The sequence below is a fragment of the Leopardus geoffroyi genome, chromosome B4 (genome assembly GCF_018350155.1).
Source record: "Leopardus geoffroyi isolate Oge1 chromosome B4, O.geoffroyi_Oge1_pat1.0, whole genome shotgun sequence".
Classification (NCBI taxonomy): domain Eukaryota; kingdom Metazoa; phylum Chordata; class Mammalia; order Carnivora; family Felidae; genus Leopardus; species Leopardus geoffroyi.
In genome coordinates, this window is record NC_059341.1 from 59,154,005 (window position 1) to 59,175,450 (window position 21,446).

Below are 21,446 nucleotides of genomic sequence, written 5' to 3' on the forward strand. Positions count from 1 at the left end.
TGGTTCCTCTGTCCAGAGAGAAGCGTTCCTTCCTTCTGAGTTGGAGGCATTTTCTGAGCTATTGTTACTTCTGTGCCAGGGCTTGGGACAAGAGAGGGAAAAAAACCCAAAGGATTTCCCCAATTTTTTCTGACCTATAATAGGCCATTTTCTACTCATCAGACAAGAAAGACAGGGTTTCTCCTGGAACACTTTCTGTATGCACCTGTTATATTTCTGGATTTCATGTTGCCTTTGAGTCTACACTGGAAAAAAAGTAGATTTAAAGGAAAGAGAAACTCACCCCCAGTTTAGTGGTTCTCAGAGATCTGTTTGTCTTGCCCAATGAACTTGCTACCATTTCCTTTTCAAAGTCCTCAGGTAGCTGCTCCAGATATCTTCTCCAAGGGTTTTAGTTGCATTCAGAAGGAGAGGCAGGGTGAGGTATGCTTTCTCCATCTTATTTGGAAAGCAGAGAGTGCTTCTTTGTTCTAAAGTGTTTTAATGTAGGGTTCCTTAAGATGAAGGACTTTCTCTTATATGACTATAATGTAATCAAAATCAAGAAACTTAATATTCTTATAAAATCATTTTCTAACCCGCAGTCAATATTAAATTCTATCAGTTGCCCCAATAATTTCCTTTATAGTCATTGTTTTCCTTGATCAAGGGTCTCTTTAAAGATCATGCATTGAATTTAGTTGTCTTGACTCCTTTTTCTCCTTTAATCTTGTACAGTTCTTTTGCCTTTCTTTGTCTTTTATGACCATGGCATTTTAAAGAGCACAGGGCAATTATTTTGTAGGATATCCTTAAACTTGTGTTTGATGTTTCCCAATGTTTAGGTTCAGGTTAACGATTTTTTTTTTTAATTTTTTTTTCAACGTTTATTTATTTTTGGGACAGAGAGAGACAGAGCATGAATGGGGGAGGGGCAGAGAGAGAGGGAGACACAGAATCGGAAACAGGCTCCAGGCTCTGAGCCATCAGCCCAGAGCCCGACGCGGGGCTCGAACTCACGGACCGCGAGATCGTGACCTGGCTGAAGTCGGACGCTTAACCGACTGCGCCACCCAGGCGCCCCGTGGTTCAGGTTAACTATTATTGGCAGCAATGCCACACGTGAGATTCTGTGTTTTTGTTTTTGTGTTTTTTTAATGTACACCATCGGAGGTAGATAATGTCTATTTGCACCATTACAGGGTTGTTATCTTTGATCCCTTGGTTAAGGTGTTGGTTAACAGTTTTTCTATTGTAAAGTTACTATTTTTTGTGAGGGTTTTTAAAGGCTGGAGTTTGAATATGATCATAAGATTATAAGGAAAACTCCAGTGTTGTCGAATAAAATGCTTTGCAATAGGGCTCTTGGGTGGCTTAGTTGGTTGAGTGACAGACTCTTTATTTCAGCTAAGGTAATGATCTCCCAGTGATGAGATCGAGCCCCATGTCAGGCTCCATGCTAGGTGTGGAGCCTGCTTGAGATTCTCTCTCCCCCTCTCTCTGTCCTTCCCCTGCTCACACATGTGCATGCTCTCTCTCTCACTCTGAAAATAAATAAACATTAAAAAAAGAGAATGCTTTCCAATAATGGAATGATCAATTCTGCACTGTGCAATATGGTAGCCATTGCCACATGGCACTGCTATTCAAAAGTTCTTGAGCCTAGCACTGTAGCCACTAAAAGTGGCTAGCACAACCAAGAAAATTTAAAGTATATTAATATGAATTTCAAAAATTCCACAGAGCACCTAGCCTACCATATTCTTTCTTTCTTTTAAATTTATTTTTGAGAAAGAGAGAGAGAGAGAGAGCATGCACATGCGAGCAGGGGAGGGGCAGAGGGAGGAAGAGAGAGAAAGAGTCCCAAGTAGGTTCCACACTGTCAGCACAGACTCTCACACGGGGCTCGATCTCCCATGAGATCATGACCTGGGCTAAAATCAAGAGTCAGAAGCTTAACTGACTGAGCCACTCAGGCTCCCCTACACTACCATATTCTAAAGAGATTTTTTTTTTTAAATACTTTGGTTTTCTGAAATGCTCTGAGAAAAAAAAAAAAAAGAGTACCATGATCAAATAAGTTAGGGATCATTCTAGAGGGCATACTTGGAGAAACACAAATACTATATGCTGCCATCTAGAAATCTATACATTGTTTTTCATTTGGCCTAGTGCTAAATTTAGTAGGTAAAATTGTCAGATAATTACTCTGTGAGTCCCCGCACAACTTCTTAACTGGTTTGTGTTAATGACTTGCTGAACAACATAGCCAAGTCAGCGGCAATGGTGGGATTTATATCTAGGCCCTTATCTGACTCGAAAAGCTGAAGTATTTCTGGCACACCAGAAATAGTAATGGAGAAAATGGTATTGAAGTTCAGATTGCCTCATAAAATTTTGTCTAAGGTTGATGAAGGCAAGAATTCCTCAAAGGCATGTTACATAGTATTTGGATTCCATGTTAGCAATGCAAAAACAGGAAATGTTTAGCATTCACAGAATGTAGTCATCGTAGTCTTTTTTAGGGAATTAATATTAATATTAATGGCCCCTGTCTAGCCACAGCATAGCTATTTGAGGAGGTGTTTCTTTCTATTTAAATAGACAAAATCCCAGAACAGAGTAGTAGGTTAATGCCTTAGTCAAAGTCATTCAGAGCAAATATTCTCATGCAAATATAGTTATCACAAAAGGGTCTAAGTGTCTCTCAAAATCACATACAGAATCAGTTACTGAAGGAAATGTAGGATGGTTAGGAAGCATGAGGGAAGGAGGCTTGGAGAGGCGCGAAAAGAGAACAATACGCAGAGAAAAAGAAATCTTGAGCCAGAGACTAGAAGCAGCAATTGGCTGGTTTGAATTAGAGAGGAGCGAGCAGTATACATTGTCTTCATTCTTTTTCTTCAGTGGAAGTTCCTTTGGGAAACTCTTTGCTGAGCCAGGTTGGAGAAATTTCATTCCTGTAACTGTAAGTGTTGTTTTAACTGGCTTACCCCAGTGGTTGAGAGCTGTGGTTTGAAGATTTTTCAAGCAAAGGAACTTTGTCTGGTTGATGAGTTCAAAATTCAGATACAATCTTGAAAGTGGTAACAAGCCACTATTTTTGTCTGAAGCTATAATTCTTGAAGTAATTGGGTTTAGAAGCAGAAGTATTTGGGAGATTGATTTCATCCTCAATAAAAGTACATTTTACTTTCTTTTAAGGTGCACAGTGGAAGTCATGACCCAGAAATGCCCCTATAAGACATTACAGATGGCTATTTTCATGTGCTGTTTGGCATATGTTCAGGAAAACCACAGGGGAAAATTGGCTCTGAGATGCTTGTGCTTTAAGGTATACGCTGCGATACTTTGTAAAGATTCATTTTCTTGCCAAATATAACATTCAGTTACCAACTGGAAGTGTAAAAGTTCATATTTTCATGAAAATCTTACCAATGAGTTTAACAGGCCTGCTTAATTAGGTTTCATTTTTTCCATTCTTCAGTGCCTACTTAATTTACCACTAGAGGGCATTGTTGACAGTGATATCAAGGGAAAGCAAAACAAAGAATTTTGCCTAAATGTATTCTGAGATCTTTTTTTAAATTTTCATTTCAGCCAGTAAATAATAATGTGCATTCAAAGGCTGCTTTATTTGCTGTTTTGCTATTATATTTCACACCCCAGATACTTAACTTCTAGACTTTTTTTGGGGGGTGCATTAATTTAATAAAAGATAAATCCTTGCACAGTTTTGTTCTGGATTTCTCACAAACTCTAAATTTAGAACCTACCTTTCCCCCCTGTAATGTTATACATTCTTGCACATCCTCATGTGGAATGTTATCGAGCACTTGGGGACTCATTATTTTTTATTTCCTAAATCATGAAACAACTCTATTTTCCAAATCAAACATTTTCTGATATTTGTCAGAGGATCTTGGAGTGGGAAGGGGCCCATTTATTATAATAGATAATATCTCTTTTTTTTTTTTTCAACGTTTATTTATTTTTGGGACAGAGAGAGACAGAGCATGAACGGGGGAGGGGCAGAGAGAGAGGAAGACACAGAATCGGAAACAGGCTCCAGGCTCTGAGCCATCAGTCCAGAGCCTGACGCGGGGCTCGAACTCATGGACCGCGAGATCGTGACCTGGCTGAAGTCGGACGCTTAACCGACTGCGCCACCCAGGCGTCCCTATAATATCTCTTTTACATACTGAGGGGCGGTCTAAATCTAAAAATGATAAGAGAAGTTCTTTCCATTTTGGGGACAGCTATATTATTTATTAGATGTTCTTCATGTGAAAAGTTTGCCTCTTTGGAGTTTATTGTATTGGACAATATCCTTAACTTGCAAGTAATAGAAACCAAGTCAGGAATGCTTATGTAAAAAAAAGTGGATGGGGTAGGGGGAATTTATTGTCAAGAAACAGAGGGCTGTGGCTAACATAAAATCTGGAAACTATAGACTTGTCAGGACACACTCATTGTCTTGTGTCTGCTTCTCTGTCATTACCTCATTCTGTTCTCTCTGTATTTCGGTACTCTCTGCTTCTTGAATTCTCATGGCAAAATATGCCATTTGAATGAGTAAAAATGACAAAAGATCTTTTGTTACCTAAGAGTAGGCCATCCCAGCATTCTATGAAGCCAACTACCTCTGAATGGTGTAATATGTGAAGTGATCAGCGGTTCCCGTGGTTGTGGGCTCCCTTCCACATTACTTTCATGGTGAAGTAGGTCTTCCGGTTGGATGCCTTGTTGTGTGGGTTTCCAGGCTTAGGGTTGAGGTGCTCCATAAACCCCTGATAGTGGTCCTGGCTGAAACTCTGAAGGGAGGAAAGGGAAACATATACCTGAAATAATGTATCTATTCCTGTGAAGGTGAATGGCTGGTCTTTTCAACATGGAGAAGATCCATGTAGCCAACTTGTTACTAAGTGGCTGGTTGATTTCTCCAAGGAATGATGCCATACTGGGGCTTCACTGTTGTTTTATTGCTGACAAGTTAAATATTCAAAGTCAGCAGTAGCTATTTGGGATTGGTAAGCAGGGTCCATGCTCTTGGGCTCACACATAGCTTCTGTTTCTGCCACCATGTCCACTCTGTTCATGTGTCCATCATACCTACTCTGGGTGACTGATGACAAGACTGGCTAGAAGATCAAGTGGCTAGTCATTTGTTTTCTTGGCTATTCAGGGCTTTTTCCATGGTAGATACTTTCTAGCCAGTACCCACATGTAATACACAAGTCTTGACACTTTATGCTATTATCTTTGTATGTCTATCCACAAACCTCCTTGTCTCTGATCTTCCAGTTTTTTCCTTCCAGTTTCCTAAGTAGATAATCAGGCTATTGGCCACTGCTGTGGCATCTCTATATATTCTCACCTTGGGGCACTTCTCCTTCCACCCAAAGTGAATGACCAGCTGCACAGCTCTACCATTGGGAAGATTTCCCTCTCAGCTGTCTTACCACGTCTAGCACAGAGATGCTTAAGCTTTAGTTTGCTTTAGAAACATCTGGAAGCCTTTTTAAAACACTGCTGGGATCAACCTCGAGAGTTTCTGATTTGTAAATCTGGGATAGGAATCAAGACTTCATTTCTAACAAGTTTCTAGGTGATGTGGATATAACTGGTCTGGGGCTATACTCAGGAAATCACTGCTCTAGAGATTATAATATGCATCCTTAATTTATTAGAGTCTTTCAGGACTATTTTACCACCTAATGAACAATGTAAAAATCTCTAAAATTTCCCTTATTTTATAATGGCCTTTTTGGGGGCTATTTTTATCTTGTATTTTACTTCTACCTATATTATAAACTCCACTTCATGTATTGTTTCTATCATTAAAAATTTTTTTTAATGTTTATTTATTCTTGAGAGAGAGAGAGAGAGAGAGAGAGCGCACGCGCACTAGGGAGAGGGGGCAGAGAAAGAGAGGGAGACACAGAATCCCAAGCAGGCTCCAGACTCTGAGCTGTCAGCACAGAGCCCAATGCGGGGCTCAAATTCATGAACTGAGAGATCATGACCCGAGCTGAAGTCAGACGCTTAACAGACTGAGCTATCCAGAAGCCCCTATCATTTTGTTGTTTTCAGTAGTCACTAGTCTTCTAAAAAGTTTTAAAAGAATTAGTCTTTTACCTTTATCCATATCTGGAGGTCTTTATTCTTTTTTAAAACAATTCCACACTTCTATTTGGAATAATTTACTTTCATGCTGAAGAACTTATTTTAGAATTTTTAAAAATAAGTTTATTTATTTAAGAGAGAGAGAGAGAGAGAGAGAGAGAGAGAACAAGCAGGGGAGGGGCAGAGGGAGAGGGAGAGATAAAAATCCCAAGCAGGCTATGCACTGTCAGTTCAGAGACTGATGTGGGGCTCAAACTCACAAACCATGAGATCATGACCTGAGCTGAAGTCAGACGTTTAACTGACTGAGCCACCCAGGTGCCCCTAGAATTTTTTTTTATATTATAGGTATGCTGGTGAAAAATTCCCTCAGTTTTGGTCTGTTTGAAAATGTCTTTATTTCACCTTTACTTCTGAAACATATTTTTACTGGGTAAAGAATTCTAGGTTGGCAGTTTTCTTTTACTTTTCTTCCAGTGCTTTAAAGATGTCATTTAATTGTCTTTTGGCCTCCATCATTCATATAATTTTTCCCTTGAAGATGTATCCTTTTACTTTGGCTACTTTAAAAACTTTCTTTTATTTTTAGTTTTTAATAGTTAAGTATAATGTTCTTAGAATTTTTCCTTTGTATTCATTTTATTTGGAATTCATTGAGCTTCTTGCATCTGTGGTGGTGTCCTTCATCAGCTTGGGAAAATTCATAGACATTATCTCTTCAAATATTTCTTTTCCCCATTCCTTCTCTCGTCTTCTTCTAGAACTCTAATCACACATATGGTAGACCATTTGACCGTGTCTTTTCTTTTTTTAAAAAAAAAATCTTTTCCTACTTGTGATTCAGTGTGAATAATTTATTTTGAGCTGCCTTTGAATTCACTGAATCATTCCGTAGAATCATAATTTCCTATATGGTATAGTTCTACAAAGTTCATTTGGCTCTTTTCAGAGATTTCATTTCTCTGCTTAAATTCTTCATATTTTTATCCATTTTGTCCATCCTTTCCTCTATTTTATTTACAATATTTATAATAGTTATCTTGATATGTCAGTTAATTCCAACTTCTGAAAATCTATAGATTTGCTTCTATTATTTTCTTTTTAAAAAAATTTTTAAAAATGTTTATTTTTGAAAGAGAGTGAGCTAGAGAGAGCATGTGCATGCATGTGCAAGTGGGGAAGGGGCAGAGAGAGAGGGGAACAGAATCCAAAGTAGGCTCCAGGCTCTGAGCTGTCAGCACAGAGCCTTACGTGGGGCTCTAACTCATTTACTAGCAGATCATGACCTGAGTGGAAGTCAGATGCTTAACCGACTGACCACCCAGGTGCCTCTGCTTCTATTATTTTCTTGATTGCAAGTCACATTTTCTTGCTCCTTTGCATGTCTTTTTTTTATTTTGAATTTTAAAAATTTTATGCTGGACATTATATAAAAAGGTGTTAGATATTGACAGAAAGATATTTCTGTCCAGGTAGGGCACACTTTTTCCTCTATCAGGCAGCAAGGTTGAGGGTCTATTCACTTCACTTCCATCAGTAATTGAATTGGGAGGGGAATATTATAGTTTTAGGTTGCTTTAGTTCCCATCTGGTTTCAAATGTATTGAGAATGAGATCTGTTCTGTGTTCAATACATGTGTTCCCTGTCTCTGACTTTGGGATTTAATCACTATGGGACGATGGAGATCTTTCTTTACCTTTTTCACCAGTGCCCTAGCTTCTCAAACTGCCCATCATTTATAAAAAACTTGGAGGTAAAGACCGATTGGTGGGGAGTACTGCTTATTCTTTTGAGGGGATCCTCTAGATGCTAAGATATCACTCAAACTCATGTGTCTATTTTAGATTCTCTTAGAATAACCTTTCCCTCAAAAGAATTCCTTTTCTTATGGTGAGCTCAATCATCTACCCATCTATCCCAAACTCAGCAAATGCTACCAGGGAGGAAATGATTCTTCCCTATCTGGAATTTAATTCCTTTAGACCTCTTTGCATCCATTTATGTATTTATTTATGTATTTATTTTAGCTTTTTCAATTTCCTGTACTTGGTATAGCAAAAATTATGCTTGGCTACAGCCTTTTACATTACAACCTAAAAGAAAACTCATCTAAATTATTTGTAATCCTTATGAAAACCAGGCAAATTAGATATTTTCGTATTTATTTAAAGATTAAGATGAAGCTTAGAATGGACCAATTGCCTAACATTATCCTATTTAGAAGTAACAGAATTAGAATTTCAGTGCAGTTTGAAATTTCAATGCCAGAAGAACATGTGCCCACCTCCCTTCCCCAACCTGTCCCTCTTCTGTTTCCATTATTATGGCAGTACTTTAAGGTGACTCAGGAAAAAAAATGTTCTATGGTCAAATCAATCTAAGAAATGCAGTAGGCCATCTCCCTTGCTTTAAGAGTCATGATCTCCATCAGTATGTTAAAGGTCCTACAGTAAAAAACTGGTTTACACAATGTTTTCTACACTTATTTGACCTCAGGACTTCCCTCCACCTCAGCAAATAATATTTATTAATACTCCACAGAACTAAAATTATGTGAAGTACATTCTGCACAAAATATACATTATTCTGACTCCCAGATTCTGCTGATTATGTCATCCTAAAAGGTCATTTATGCATTATTTTATAATAATTCACCAAAGCATTTGACAAAAGTCTACAGTGTTAAATTTTATTAATTTTATTAGTCCCTATAGAAGAAACACACATTTAAATGAATATTTAGAATAAATCTACTTTAAGTCATGCATTAAAAAAAAAATGGTAACTATGAGAGAAAAAAAACAGCATAATAAAATATATTGTTTTATTTAGGATATAGTCTTACCTGAATTATGAAGTAAGTTGCTCCAACACCAGTAATGAGTCATTTTGTAGCATATAAAAATGCTCCTTTAGAAGTATTTTATATCAAAGAAGGGGCCAACATGGTGGAGAAGTAGGGGGATACGAACTTCCTGACTCTTTCAAACAAAGAAGTGTTGAAGTCAAAGGACTTTGAACCCCAAGAGTCTGGGAGGAAAAGAGACTGAGTCCCTACCAGGGATACACCGGGACAACCTGACAGGCCATAAATACATGACTGTAAACTGTGAGAGATAAAATGAACAGAAGGGAGGGATCCCCTCCTGCAGAGAGACAAAGGGAAGAGAGAGAGGGAAGAGAAAGAGCAGCTGAGGAAGCATAGGACTGTATCTGGACAAGAGAAAAACGTCAGACTGGGATGGAGAAAGAGCCAGCCTCTAACTGAGGGGCTTTTTCCGGATTGGGGCTGGCTGCCCTGTTCACTCACCTGGGGAGGAGGGGAGCCAGCCCCGGGGTCAGTGGCTAGGTCAGGGGCACAGTACACAGTAGGAGAAAGCCATCCCCTCCCTGGAGTGCTGCGGGACAGGACAAAGCCTGTCTGGGGACCACATATCAGGGAACTGTACTTCCCCAGTACTGGGGCACACAGAGCAGGAGTCTGAATACCAGCCATGTGTCAGGGAATGGGAGTTGGTGGAGCCAGATAAACTGCCTCGTTAGCACCCACAGCACAGTGAGGACGGCTCATACAGAGCGGTTTGGGACACCAGGTCCGAGGAGGAGAGACTGGGGGGTCGCCATTTTTCTCCCTACCACCACCAAGGCGGGGCCTCAGGGATGGGTCCCTGAGGCCCACAGTGGAGGCAGGACCCGCCTACACCAAACAACTCCCCTCTGTGCCTAGTAACTGCTTATCTACTAGAGTGGGATAGTCGCTGAGGAACCAGATGGTCCCTCCTCCAGACCAGTGCCGCTGCATTGCCTGCTTTAATTCTCAGGCAATTCTTATTACATAGATATTCTTCCTTCTATTTCTCCTTCTTATCTCTTCCATCTTCAAGTCTGGTTACTCTGGTTGTTGGTTTGTTTAAGCAGACATATTTAACCCATTCTTTTGATATGTCTTCTACACTTCCTTCTTTACTTTCTCTCTGGATTAAGCCCTTTAGTCTCTGACTGGTAAATGTTTATTTTTAATTTTTCCCCACCCCTGTATTTCCCTCTTTGTATGTGCTCTTCCATTAGCACTGCCTCTACCCTGTTCTTCACTTGTAGATGATGTTTCTGGGTTTTTGATTTTTTTTTCTTTTCTTTTTCTTTCCTTCTTTCTTTTTTTTTCCCTTTGTGTTTTCGTGTTTTTGTTTTCTGTTTGTTTTTCTGTTTGTCTTCCTTCCCAGGGCTACTTCAAGGAACAAATCAAAGCACACTTGGTGGAGGGTCCAAAGTCACTATGAGTAGGGAAATAAAATAACCAAAGTCACAACAACAGAGAGCAAGTAACACTCCAAAAAACACCTCCTGAAGGACTAAGCCCTGGACAGTATATGATCCCCCTTTAATATAGCAGTGCTCACAGGTGCAGAGCACATAACAAGCTTTTAAAACACATAAGGGACAGAAAAGTAGCCAAAATGATGAAATGGAAGAATTCTCCTCAAAAGAAATTCCAGGAAGATATGACAGCTAAAGAATTGATCAAAACAGATATAATCAATACAACTGAACAAGAATTTAGAATAATAGTTATAAGATTAATTGCTGGGCTTGAAAAAAGCATCAGAGACAGGAGAGAATCTGTTGCTGCAGAGATCAAGGAACTAAAAAATAGTAATGATTAATTTAAAAACGCTATAAATTAGGTGCAAAATAAAATGGAGGCAGTCACAGTGTGTATTGAAGAGGCAGAGGGGAGAATAGGTGAAATAGAAGATAAAATTCTGGAAAAAGAGGAAGCTGAGAAAAAGAGATAAAAAATTCTGGATCAGGAAGGGAGAATTAGAGAATCAAGTGATTAGTGAAATGGAACAATATCCGTATCATAGGCATTTCAGAAGAAGAAGAAGAGAGAGAAAGGGCCCAAAGGTGTACTTGAACAAATCATCGCTGAGAACTTCCCCAATATGGGGAAGGAAACAGACATTGAAATCCAGGAGGCACAGAGAGCTCCCTTCAGATGTAACATGAATCAATCTTCTGCATGACATATCATAGTGAAACTGGCAAAATACAAGGATAAAGAGAGAATTCTGAAAGCATCTGGGGATAAGCAGGCCTTAACATACAAAGGTAGACACATAAGGGTAGTAGCAGACCTATCTACTGAAACTTAGCAGGCCAGAAAGGAATGGCAGGAAATCGTCAATGTGATGAACAGAAAAAATATGCAGCCAAGAATCTTTTATCCAGCAAGCCTGTTACTCAGAATAGAAGGAGAGATAAAGGTTTTCCCAAACAAACAAAAACTGAAGGAATTCATAACCACTAAACCAGCCCTACAAGAGATCCTAAGGAGGACTCTGTGAGTGGAATGTTACAAGGACCACAAAGTACCAGAGACATCACTACAAGCATGAAACCTACAGATAACCCAATGACTCTAAACCCATATCTTTCAATAATAACACTGAATGTAAATGGACTAAATGCTCCAACCAAAAGACATAGAGTATAAGAATGGATAAAAAACAAGACCCATCTACTTTCGGTCTACAAGAGACCATTTTAGACCTGAGGACACCTTCAGATTAAAAGTGAGGTGATGGAAAACCATCTATCATGCTACTGGAAGTCAAAAGAAAGCTGGAGTAGCCATACTTATATCAGACAAACTAGATTTTAAACTAAAGGTTGTAACAAGAGATGAAGAATGACATTATATAGTAATTATGGTGTCTATCCATTAGGAAGAGCTAACAATTATAAATGTCTATGCACCAAATTCAGAAGCACCCAAGTATATAGAACAGTCACAAACATAAGCAATCTTATTGATAAGAATGTGGTAATTGCAGGGGACTTTAATACTCCACTTACAACAATGGACAGATCATCTAGACAGAAAATCAATAAAGAAACAATTGTTCTGAATGATACACTGGACTGGATGGACTTGACAGATATATTTAGAACTTTTCATCTTAAAGCAGAATATACTTTCTTCTCGAGTGCACATGGAACATTCTCCAAGGTAGATCACATACTGGGTCACAAAACAGCCCTCAATGAATATAAAAGAATTGAGATATTACCATGCACACTTTCAGATCACAATGCTATGAAACTTGAAATCAACCACAGGAAAAGTTTGGAAAACCTCCAAAAGCATGGAGGTTAAAGAACATCCTACTAAAGAACAAATAGGTCAACCAGGCAATTAAACAACAAATTAAAAGATAGATGAAAACAAATGAAAATGAAAACACAACAATCCAAATCTTTTGGGATGCAGCAAAGGCAGTCCTAAGAGGAAAATACATTGTAATCCAGGCCTATCTCAAGAAACAAGAAAAATCCCAAATACAAAATCTAATAGCACACCTAAATGAACTGGAAGCAGAACAGCAAAGACAGCCCAAACCCAGCAGAAGAAGAGAAATAATAAAGATCGGAGCAGAAATAAATAATATAGACTCCAAAAAAATAGTAGAACAGATTAATGAAATGAAGAGTTAGTTTTTTGAAAAAATAAACAAAATTGATAAACCTCTAGCCAGGCTTCTCAAAAAGAAAAGGGAGATGACCCAAATAGATAAAATCATGAATTAAAATGGAACTATTACCACCAATCCCTCAGAAATACAAGCAATTATCAGGGAATACTATGAAAAATGATATGCCAACAAACCGAACAACCTGGAAAAATGGGCAAATTCCTAAACGTCCACACACTACCAAAACTCAAACAGGAAGAAATAGAAAATTTGAGCAGACCATAACTAGTGAAGAAATTGAATCAGTTATCAAAAATCTCCCAACAAATAAGAGTCCAGGACCAGATGGCTTCCCTGAGCAATTCTAACAGACATTTAAAGCAGAGTTAATACCTATCCTTCTCAAGCTGTTCCAAAAGATAGAAATGGAAGGAAACCTTCCAAACTCATTCTATGAAGCCAGCATTACTTTGATTCACAAACCAGACAGAGACCCAACAAAAAAGGAGAACTACAGGCCAATATCCCTGAAGAACATGGATGCAAAATTTCTCAACAAAAAACTAGAAAGTCGAATTCAACAGCATATGAAAAGAATTATTCACCATGATCAGGTGGACTGCAGGGCTGGTTCAATATTCGAGAATCAATCAGTATGGTACATCACATTAATAAAAGGAAGGATAAGAATCATATGATCCTGTCAATCGATGCAGAAAAAGCATTTGACAAAATACAGCATCCTTTCTTAATAAAAACCCTCAAGAAAGTTGGGATAGAAGGAACATACTTAAATATCATAAAAGCCATATATGAAAAGCCCACAGCTAATATCAACCTCAATGGGGAAAAACTGAGAGCTTTCCCCCTGAGATCAGGAACACGACAGGGATGTCCACTCTCACTGCTGTTGTTTAACATAGTGTTGAGAGTCCTAGCATCAGCAATCAAACAACAAAGAAAAAAAAAGGCATCAAAATTGGTAAAGAAGTCAAACTTTCACTTTTTGCAGATGACATGATACTCTACATGGAAACCCAAAAGACTCCACCAAAAGTCTGCTAGAACTGACACATGAATTCAGCAAAATTGCAGGGTACAAAATGAATGTAGAGAAATTGGTTGCAGGTTTATACACAAATAATGAGGCAACAGAAAGAGAAATAAAGAAACTGATCTTATTTACAATTTCACCAAGGACCATAAAATACCTAGGAATCAATCTAACTAAAGATGTAAAAGATTTGTATGCTGAAAACTACAGAAAGCTTATGAAGGAAATTGAAGAAGACACAAAGCAATGGAAAAACATCCCATGCTCATGGACTGGAAGAATAAATATTGTTAAAATGTCAATACTACTGAAAGTAATCTACACATTCAGTGTAATCCCAATCAAAATTGCATCAGTGATTCTTCTCAAAGCTAGAACAAACACTCCTAAAACTTATATGGAACGACAAAAGACCCTGAATAGCCAAAGTAATACTGAAGAAGAAAACCAAAGTGGGAGGCATCACAATCTCAGACTTTAGCCTCTACTACAAAGCTGTAATCATCAAGACAGTATGGTATTGGCACAAAAACACAGACACATAGACCAATGGGATAGAATAGAGAACCCAGAATTGGATCTAAAAATGTATGGCCAACTAATCTTTGACAAAGCAGTAAAGAATATCCGATGGAGAAAAGACAGTCTCTTTAACAAATGGTGCTGAGAGAACTGGACAGCAACATGCAGAAGAATGAAACTAGACCAATTTCCTACACCATTCACAAAAATAAACTCAAATTGGATGAAGGACCTGAATGTGAGACAGGAAACCATCAAAAGCCTAGAGGAAAAAGCAGGCAACAACCTCAGCCTCAACAATTTCTTACTTGACACATCTCCAAAGGCAAGGAAATTAAAAGCAAAAATGAACTATTGGAACCTCATCAATATAAAAAAGCTTCTGCACTGCAAAGGAAACAATCAACAAAACTAAAAGGCAACCGACGGAATGGGAAAAGATAATTGCAAATGACATATTGGATAAAGAGCTAGTATCCAAAATCTATAAAGAACTCACCAAACTCCACACCCAAAAAACAAATAATCCAGTGGAGAAATGGGCAGAAGACATGAATAAACAGTTTTCCAAAGAAGACATCCAGATGGCCAACAGACACATGAAACAATGGTCAACGTCACTCATCATCACGGAAATACAAATCAAAGCCACACTGAGATACCACCTCACGTTGGTTAGAGTGGCTAAAATGAACAAATCAGGAGACTATAGATGCTGGCGAGGATGTGGACAAATGGGAACCCTCTTGCACTGTTGGTGGGAATGCAAACTGGTGAAACTGCTCTGGAAAACAGTATGGAGATTCCTCAAAAAGTTAAAAATAGAATTACCCCATGACCCAGCAATAGTACTGCTAGGAATTTACCCAAGGGATACAGGAGTGCTGATGCATGGGGGTACATGCACCCCAATGTTTATAGCAGCACTTTCAACAATAACCAAATTATGGAAAGAGCCTAAATGTCCATCAACTGATGAATGGACAAAGAAGATGTGGTTTATATATACAATGCAATAGTACTTGGCAGTGAGAAAGAATGAAATCCCGCCATTTGCAGCAACATGGATGGAACTGAAAGGTATTACGCTAAATGAAATAAATCAGTCAGAGAAAGACAGATATCATATGTTTTCACTCATATGTGGATCTTGAGAAACTTAACAGAAGACCATGGGGGAAGGGAAGGGAGAAAAAATAGTTACAGAGAGTGAGGGAGGCAAACCATAAGAGACTCTTAAATACAAAGAACAAACTGAGGGTTGATAGGGGGTGGGGGAGAGGGGAAAGTGGGTGATGGGCATTGAGGAGGGCACTTGTTGGGATGAGCACTGGGTATTGTATGGAAGCCAATTTGACAATAAATTATATTAAAAAAAGAAGTATTTTATATTAAAAGAACAAGGAAGTTCAGCAACTGAAAAACATATAGCTGTCTAGACAGAAGTTATAAAAACAGAAGTATTTTCTCCATAGGGTAGATATGGGATATCACTCTCTTGTCTTATAACATTTTTATATGGATTTAACTGTAAAGGTTAAAGTAAAACCTATAAAACATACATGTTGCAGGAAATGTGTTAGAGTGTGTTAATCTGGTTAAGACTCATGATACAAAATTTCTTACAAACTGAAAATCAAAATGGCCTCTATTGGATCTTCTGGAATATCTACCAATTCAAGAGTAAATGAATGTCCATCTTTTTTTTTTTTTTTTTTTTTTTTTTTTTTTTTTTTTTTTTTTTTTTTTTTTTTTTTAGGCAGGAGTGCTCTGTGTGGTTTGAAAGCATCATGACCATGATCTGCTGAGTGGGAAATTCAGGGCGTTAGACTCAGACATACCAGGCAGTCGCTATGTCTCAGGACAGGAGGGTATGCTCCTGATTCTGAATACCACATGTTTACTGAGAAACATGTGACTACTTACTTGACCAAAAAATCATACATTTATCTCCCAATATTGCTCAAATAAATGATGAATAGTGGTTCCCTTTATGGGAATACAAAAACAACATTTACCTTAGAAAAATATGGTGACCTCTCATATACTCATAATCCCAGCTTAATTATCAACTCTTGGCCAATCTTGTTTATCTATACCTCTTCCCACTTCCTATCACTCCCAGTCCTTCCTCCCCCAACTGGATTATTTTAAGGCAAATCCTAGACATTTCATTTCAGAATAATTCTCTAAGGATTTTTTATTTGTTTCCTGCATGTTTCTTTTTGTCTTAATAAATATTTAATTTTGGAAGCATTTTGGTTTACAGAAAATTTGCAAATTTAGTGCAGAGAGTTTCCATATACTCTATACTCAGTTTTTTCTATTAGTAACATTTTATATTCATATGAAATTTGAATTTTAATACTGATACATTTTTATTAATTAGAGTCCATGGTTTATTCAGATTTCCTAGTTTTTGCCTTATGTATATTTTTTGTTCTAGGATCCTATACAGAGCATTAAATTTAGCTACCATGTCTCCTTACTTACCATGTCTCCTTACAGTCTCCTCGTGACTGTGACAGTTTCTCAAACACTCTCTGGTTTTTGAAAAGCTTGACAGTTTTGAGAAATATTGGTCAGGTGTTTTGCAGAATATTTCTTTTAAAAAAATGTTTATTTATTTATTTTGAAAAAGAGAGAGGGAGGGGCAGAGACAGAGGGAGAGAGAATATTTCTTTTTCTTAAAAAAATGTTTACTTATTTATGTTGAAAGAGAAAGAGGGAGGGGAAGAGACAGAGGGAGAGAGAGAATCCCAAGCAGGCTCTGAAAGCCCCACGTGGGGCTCAATCTCAAGACCCTGAGATCATGACCTGAGTCAAAATCAAGAGTTGGATGCTCAACTGACTGAGTGACCCAGGCGCCCCTAGAATATTTCTTAATTTCTTAATTGATTTCTTAATTTTTGGTGTTTTTTCAAAATTAGACTGGGACTATGGGATTTGGAGGGGGAGGCTACAGAGGTAAAGTGCCATTCTTATCATATGAGTGGATCAATGGTATGTACTATCAACATATCATTGCTCTTAACCTTCATCACCTGACTGAGGTAGTGTTGTCAGGTTTCTTTGCCGTGAAGTCACTCCTTTCCCCAGTTTTCATACTCTTTGAAAAGAGTACGTTGTATGCAACCCACATTTAATGAGTGGGGAATTATGCTCCACCTTCTTGAAGTGAAATATCTACATAAGTTATTTGAAATTCTCCTCTGAGGAGATTTGTCTATTCTTTCATATTTATTTATTCAATCTTTTATTTATATCAGTATGTAATCATGGATATTTATATCTTGAGTTATAATCCAATACTAACTTTTTTATTTTGTTGGTCAAATTATTCCAGCTTCATCCATTGAGAGTTCTTTCAGTTGACTTCTGTGTCCCTTTGACATATTGCTATCATAGTGGGGCTTTTTGTTCATTTGTTTAAACACTTCCTTACTATGCTTCAGTCTTCTCTTATATATTTCCTGCCCCAGTCTTAGAATCATCACTTTTGGATTTATTTATTTATTTATTTTTGGAGAATGGTACTAGAAAGTTAGATCTAGGCTCTAGATGTGTTTATTACTACTGGAGTATCACTGTTTCAGGGTTCTCTCAGCTGACAGAACAACAAAATGTATATCTGTAAGTATTTCTGTAGTAACTATTTGTATATTAAGCTAAAATGAATTCATACTGATGTCTCAAACTCAAATTCATTACCACATAGATCATTCTTATCTTTTCCCCTTTGTAGCCTCTCCTCCAACAGTGAGAATCCTGTCTCCCACCATCTGCCACCCATTTTACGTTACTGATTTAATTGCAGTATATTCGTATGGTGGTTTCCAAATTGTTAACCCAACTTCCATGGGAAATAACTTCATCAATTAAAACATAGTTCTCATGGGCAATTTCTTTTGTTTTTAGTTTTACATACTCCACTCATTTACAAAGTTATTTAGGTCAGCACCTCATTCTTCCACCATCTAAAGAATTTCTAAAATCGAAAATAGGACAAAAACTATAATAAAATAAAGCAAACCATAAAACCATTCTCACCCCCTTAAAATTAATAATTCCCAAATACCATCAAATATTTAAGCAGAATTCACATTGTCTTCTATTATCCAATAAATGTTTTATTTTACTGCTGCTTTATTTGAGTCGCAATATAAACAGGTCTCACCCATTGGATCTGACTGATGTACCTCTTAAGATTCTTTTGATCTACAGGTTTTGTGCCCTCATTTTTATGTTGTCATTTATTTTTTGAAAAAAAAATATTTGTTCTATAGAATTTTCCATATTTTGATTTTGTTAATATTTAATATCATCCTTTCTCTGTATTTTCTATAATCCAATATTCCTGTTATTTGTATTTCTTGTAGTCTTTTATTTATATCCAGAAGTCTGAGCAGATTTAACGTAAGAAGGATGCTAATATTTCACACACAGTGTTTAGTATGTAGGCCATTCCATCAAGAACCACATACTATCTACATATCTCTCTTTATGTGATGCTAAGACTGATCAATGTGTTAAGATATTGTCACCTTAACTATCTATTATAAAGTTCATCATTAGCCTTTTACCTAATCTTTTTAGCAACAGTTGATATTTATTGCTCAGATTCATTTTTCAACAGGACTCAGAAAATAGTGATATTCTAATTGTGTCATTTTAATGCATTTGGTAGTTGTAAAGAACTTTATTCAACCATTGGTTTCCAGGAAACACAATTTATACAGGAATGCCTGATTCTTTCTCTTTAATTTTTTAGTTTCAGCATAATAAATTGACCCTCTAGCAACCCTTCAAGATTCATGATTCATGATTTTTCACAAAATTTTATGTTTCAATCTATTGTTATTAATTATCAAAATTAATTTTGATCCTCAAATTTCCTCTTTATTGACCCATGGAAGACTCTCAAATTGGCTGTGTCCTTTTTACTTGAATCTGATGTTGACAGTTTCTTTGCTTTGATATCAAGCTCATCTTGTACATTTCCTGCCTCAGATCTGGAATAAGTCATTTTTCAATGATCCCTGGTTCCTTTTAATAGGAAATAGTACTTAGAGATATGGGTTCAAGGATGATATACTGCTTCTAGGTTGATCATTATTTATAGGCCTTTTTCAATGGGCATAGCTAGGAGATGTATACTCTCCAAAGAAAAAATACATCATGAGTTCATATTGATGTTTCTGATTTGAATTTAGCATCACATGGTTTTTACTCAGCTTCCTTTATTTTATAATTGCATTTATTATGCTAAAAACCTTGATTCCAAGTGAAATTAATGTAATTTATTATTTTAAAGGAGACAGACACAAAAGAAAATATACTTTGTGATTTCATTTACACCAAGTTCAAAGAACAGGGAACAGTAGAGTATAGTATTCAGAAATTAATGCTTAGGAGGGAAGACTATAGAGAAAAGCAAAGAAGTGATTACCAAAGAGTCAGGATGGTAGCTAATTTTAGAAGAAGAGAGGGAGTTGCAGTTGGGGGAAGCACTTGAGTTTTTGGCGTCAGGCAATGTTTTCTTCTTGACTTGGGTAGTGATTACAGGGGTGTCCATTTTAAAACAGTTCTTAAATTGACCATATGTGCTTTATGATTTTTTTTCTCTCTGTTATATTTACCTCCCCCCACCTTCTCTGTAAAGTGACAACACAGCAGCACCTGGGTGGCTCCATTAGTTAAGGGTCTGACTCTTGGTTTCAGCTTAGGTCATGATCTCAGGGTTGTGGGACTGAGCCCTGCATGGGGCTCCATGCTGACAGCATAAAGCCTGCTTAGGATTCTCTCTCTCCCTCTCTCTCTGTACCTCTCCCCCACATGTGTTCTCTCTTTCTCAAAATAAACAAACAAAAAATAGTGACAGCACAAAACAAAAAATTAAAAATGGACAGATTGACAAAATCATGGTCCTGATTTGTTATGAGAAGACACAGTTATATGTAATCTGTGTCTGACTCTGAGAGGGAGAACTGCCATGAGCCCACAGCAGAATTGAATTGAAAGGTGGTAACAGTAATCATTGAAGAGAAAGTACCTACTGAAGCCTAAGAATCATAATCCATTCATTTATTAATTCATCAATAAACTTTCATTGAGTTCTTCCTATGTGGTAGGCACTGGTGTAGGCACAAGGAGTATTTAGATGAATAAAATAGGGTGTTTGTTCTGAGAAGGGGCTGGCGCTGGTAATACTCATCTAAATAAATCAGTACAATAAAATGTGGATTCTATGACAAATGTCTTTATAGCACAAAGTCAGGGAAATGGGTAATGATTCAGGTAAAGATAACAATCACTCTATCTTTTTTTTAATGTTTACTTATTTAGAGACAGGGAGGAGTGGGTGTGCACATGGTGGGGAGGGGCAGAGAGAGGGAGAGAGAATCCCAAGCATGCTCCTCACATTCAGCGTAGAGCCCAGTGCGGGGCTCAATCTTGCAGTTTTTTTTTTTTTTTTAACCAGAAGGAAATATTATACAGGAAATTAAGAATCAATAAAAACCTTTGCAATTTAAAGGACTCAAGATGTTTTCATAGAAGGACTATTGATATTCAAAATCTGTTTCCCACTAATCCTTGAACCTTAAAAGAAAGCGTTAGAGAGGGAGGAGCCAAGATGGTGAAAGAGCATGGAAGTTTTTTTGTGTCTTGCATCCAAGAAATACAGCCAGATCAACACTAAATCATCCTGAACACCTAGAAAACTGATTTGAGGATGAACACAACAATCTGCACAACCTGAACCACAGAACTCACAGAACTCCTCGCGTGGAGAGGTGAACTGGGGGAGAGAGAAGACGCAAAGGGCAAGGAGCTGTTTTTGCTTGCAGAGAGAGGACAGAGACAGGGGGAGAGTATGGGAAAAGCACCTTTCCACCCCCGCAAAGCAGCTGGAGAGAAAGTGGAAGAGTGGAAACAGCTTCAGGGACTGAACTAAAAAAGGAGAAAGGAGAAAGGAGAGGGTTTGAGTTCCATAAGACTCTATAAACAGGGGGAGTGTAGAGCCTGAAACTGCACAGCTCAATACCTGGTGGTGCTCTGGTGGGAAGGGCAAATCCTCAGAAGGAGAGTGAGGTCCAGAGGGTCCTTGGGCCACACGGGGAGAGGTGGTTCCCCTGCTGGGAAGACATTTGGTAGAGGCTGTGCAGCCACCCCATAGGCAAAGGTCCCAGCAAACTCTGGAGAATGGCCACATTCGCTGGTCCTGGAACAGCATCATTAAGGGTGAAGCCTGGTGCCAGATGTATGTTGTGATTTTCCATAATCCCTGAAA

The 21,446-nt window shown here is 37.8% G+C and overlaps 1 protein-coding gene across 15 annotated transcripts in view; it reads right to left on the bottom strand.

Moving 5' to 3' along the window:
- Window positions 1–4,361: 4,361 nt before the first annotated feature.
- LMNTD1 (lamin tail domain containing 1) overlaps window positions 4,362–21,446 on the bottom strand; it is a 523,246-nt gene continuing 506,161 nt past the window's right edge. For 12 of the 15 annotated variants that reach the window (XM_045465471.1, XM_045465475.1, XM_045465472.1 and 9 more), the window contains one exon: window positions 4,362–4,793. In XM_045465471.1, coding sequence (XP_045321427.1) covers window positions 4,650–4,793 — 144 coding nt within the window. In that variant the 3' untranslated portion in view covers window positions 4,362–4,649. The remainder of the gene's footprint in view (window positions 4,794–21,446) is intronic. The other 3 variants (XR_006709236.1, XM_045465477.1, XR_006709238.1) reach the window with 2 other exon arrangements.